General features: G+C 41.1%; 1 protein-coding gene across 1 annotated transcript; it reads left to right on the top strand.

Moving 5' to 3' along the window:
* Nucleotides 1-586: 586 nt before the first annotated feature.
* On the top strand, nucleotides 587-1,453 carry LOC146833350 (protein FAM200C-like). The gene has a single exon (XM_085599899.1). It carries the CDS (start codon nucleotides 587-589, stop codon nucleotides 1,451-1,453), a length of 867 nt encoding a protein of 288 aa, XP_085456025.1.
* The last annotated feature ends 1,175 nt before the right edge of the window (nucleotides 1,454-2,628 follow it).

Here is a 2,628-nt window from a genome sequence, read left to right as displayed (position 1 = left end):
AACGACTGCCAGATCGCAGGGCCCTCTCTACCATATGTGGCCTGCCAGGACCTATAGACTTCAGTTCTCTATTGCAAGTGGCAGGATATTTTGCTTAGCTACTACTTCACCTGTCTGGGTAATATGGAAAGGCATTTGAGGTAGTGGATGCACTGTACAAATGTAAGCTTAATTTATTAAGAAAGGGTGGTCTCATGTTATTTCTTTCTTCATTTCACTAATGCTCTCAAGTAGGGATGGCTGTACATGAGAAATGTGATACCAAGATGTTTCATTTGTGAAGCACTAATATCTAATTATAAGCTTGAATGGATGAATGAATCTAAATATGTGCACATAGGGCACTGTCAAAACATGCAGTGAGAAGTAAACACTCAATGCGGACATTTACATTTTTTAGCACAAATTTTATTTTCAAACATGTTTCCCCCCCAAATAGCAGCTCTCCTGTGTCACCTCGTTGGTTTGTGAAGAGCTCTATCGGTCTTGAGACGGGGTCGTGCAATTGGTCGTGAGACGGGGTCTTGCCATCTGTCATGAACACAAATCCTGTTTTCCTGCAGTGTTCATAAGGAACCCAAAAGAAATGGCATACAGCCCGGTAACAAAGTCTTGCAAAAGACCCAGATCCATACAGAGTGAACACAGGGTGTTCCATGCTTCGTGGGAAGAAGAATATCTTTTTGTGGAATGTCCAAAAGATAAAGCTACTTGTCTCCTATGCAAAGAAAAAGTTAATGTGCTCAAAAGATATAACCTGGAGCGGCACTATAAAACACGTCATTCTGACTTCACAGAAAACTTTCCAATGTCCTCAAAACCGCGTTCTGTGAAGGTGGCATCACTAAAGCAAGCCCTTCTATCCCAACAAAAGCTCTTTCTGTGCCAGATGAAAGAATCTGAGGCTGTAACCGAGGCATCCTTCCAAATTTGCTACTTGCTTGCAAAACATAAAAAGCCATTTACAGACGCAGAGCTGGTTAAGAAGTGTTTTCTCTCGGGAGCAGACATTTTATTTGCCAACTATCCGAATAAATTCAACATTATGAAGGAAATAGGTGCATTACAACTGTCAGATTCCACATGCACACGTAGAATCGAGTCAATGGGTGACAATGTTCTAGCACAGGTCATCCATGCAGTCAAGCTGTCTCCTTTCTTTAGCATTGCTGTTGATGAGTCAACAGATGTAGGTGATGTGGCTCAGTTAATGATTTGGGTGAGGTATTTGGCACAAGATATCATTCCAAAGGGAAAGCTCCTCTGCCTTTTGCCATTGCATGGTCACACAAGAGGAGAGGATGTGTTGGCCAGCACGTGTAATTTGTTTGAATCTCATTACCTGCCATTGAACAATCTTGCAAGTATTACTACAGATGGGGCACCCTCCATGATTGGACATGAGAAGGGCTTTGTATCTCTGTTAAAAAAAAACTTCAATCATCCACTTTAATTGATTATCATTGCATAATCCATCAGGAAGCATTATGCGCGAAAATAAAACAAGGACAACTAAATGATGTTATGAAGCAAGTTGTGAGAATTGTTAATTTTATTCGAGCAAAAGCACTCAACCACAGACTTTTTAAATTATTGCTGAGGGATGCCGAAAGTGAATATGCAGACCTGTTGTTGCATTCTGAAGTTAGGTGGTTGAGCAAAGGTAGAGTGCTAGAAAGATTTATTACTTTGCTACCAGAAATTGAACTATTTGTAATCAGTCGAGGGCAGTCCTTCCCAAATTATATGACTTGCGATGGCTCACCATGCTCCATTTTCTGTGTGACATCTTCTCACATTTAAACTCTCTCAATCTGGCACTTCAAGGTAGACAGAAACTTGTGTCCTGAATGATGAGTGCCATATACTCCTTTGAAAGTAAACTCGAGCTGTTCCGAGAGCAGATGAACAATGGTGATCTTACACACTTTCCTAAGTTGCAGGCTTTAACACAGAGGGTTGAAAAAGCTGAGGAAATGTTGTTCAGTCTCAATCTGTGTGTGTATCTGGAGGAAATGTCTGGGGACATTAAGAGGTGATTCTCTCAGTTTAGAGTTCTCACCCCACTTTTCAGGCTTGTAGAAAACCCATGGATGGGTAGTGCAAGGAATCTTGAAGCTGTTGAAGTTCTTGGTTTGAAAAGGGCACTAACTGAGATGGAACTAATTGACATGCAATACAGCTCTGTGCTTGAGTCCTCTTTCTTGGGGAAGGAACCAGAAGATTTCCGGCAAAGTGTGCCATCTGAAAAATTCCCTCTTCTTTTTACCTTGGCACAGAGAATACTTAGCATATTTGGGTCCACATATGAAGCTATGTCATTGATTTCAGGGATTTTTAGGTTTGTAAATTTGAACAGGATCCAAATAGAAATGCAATTTTTATAAGACCCCCAGGCGACTACAGTCTAAAGCTATAAACGACTGAGCTATCAGCAAGTAAAACAAACCCACTGTAATCAATAACAGAACTAAAAATACAACATTGGTGATATCCCTCTTGAACCGGACTAGACTCTTTGGTGGAATCTCTAAAGTCAAAACCATGGCTCAACGGTCCCAGGCCCCTGTAGAGCTGCAAGTTCCTGCATTGAAGAATAGATATTGTACAGGAAGGGAAACTTTCCTG

The sequence above is a fragment of the Triturus cristatus genome, chromosome 4_2, assembly GCF_964204655.1.
Source record: "Triturus cristatus chromosome 4_2, aTriCri1.1, whole genome shotgun sequence".
In the NCBI taxonomy this organism is placed as follows: domain Eukaryota; kingdom Metazoa; phylum Chordata; class Amphibia; order Caudata; family Salamandridae; genus Triturus; species Triturus cristatus.
Note: the sequence above shows the minus strand (reverse complement) of the source record. Positions and strands in the feature narration are given on the sequence as shown.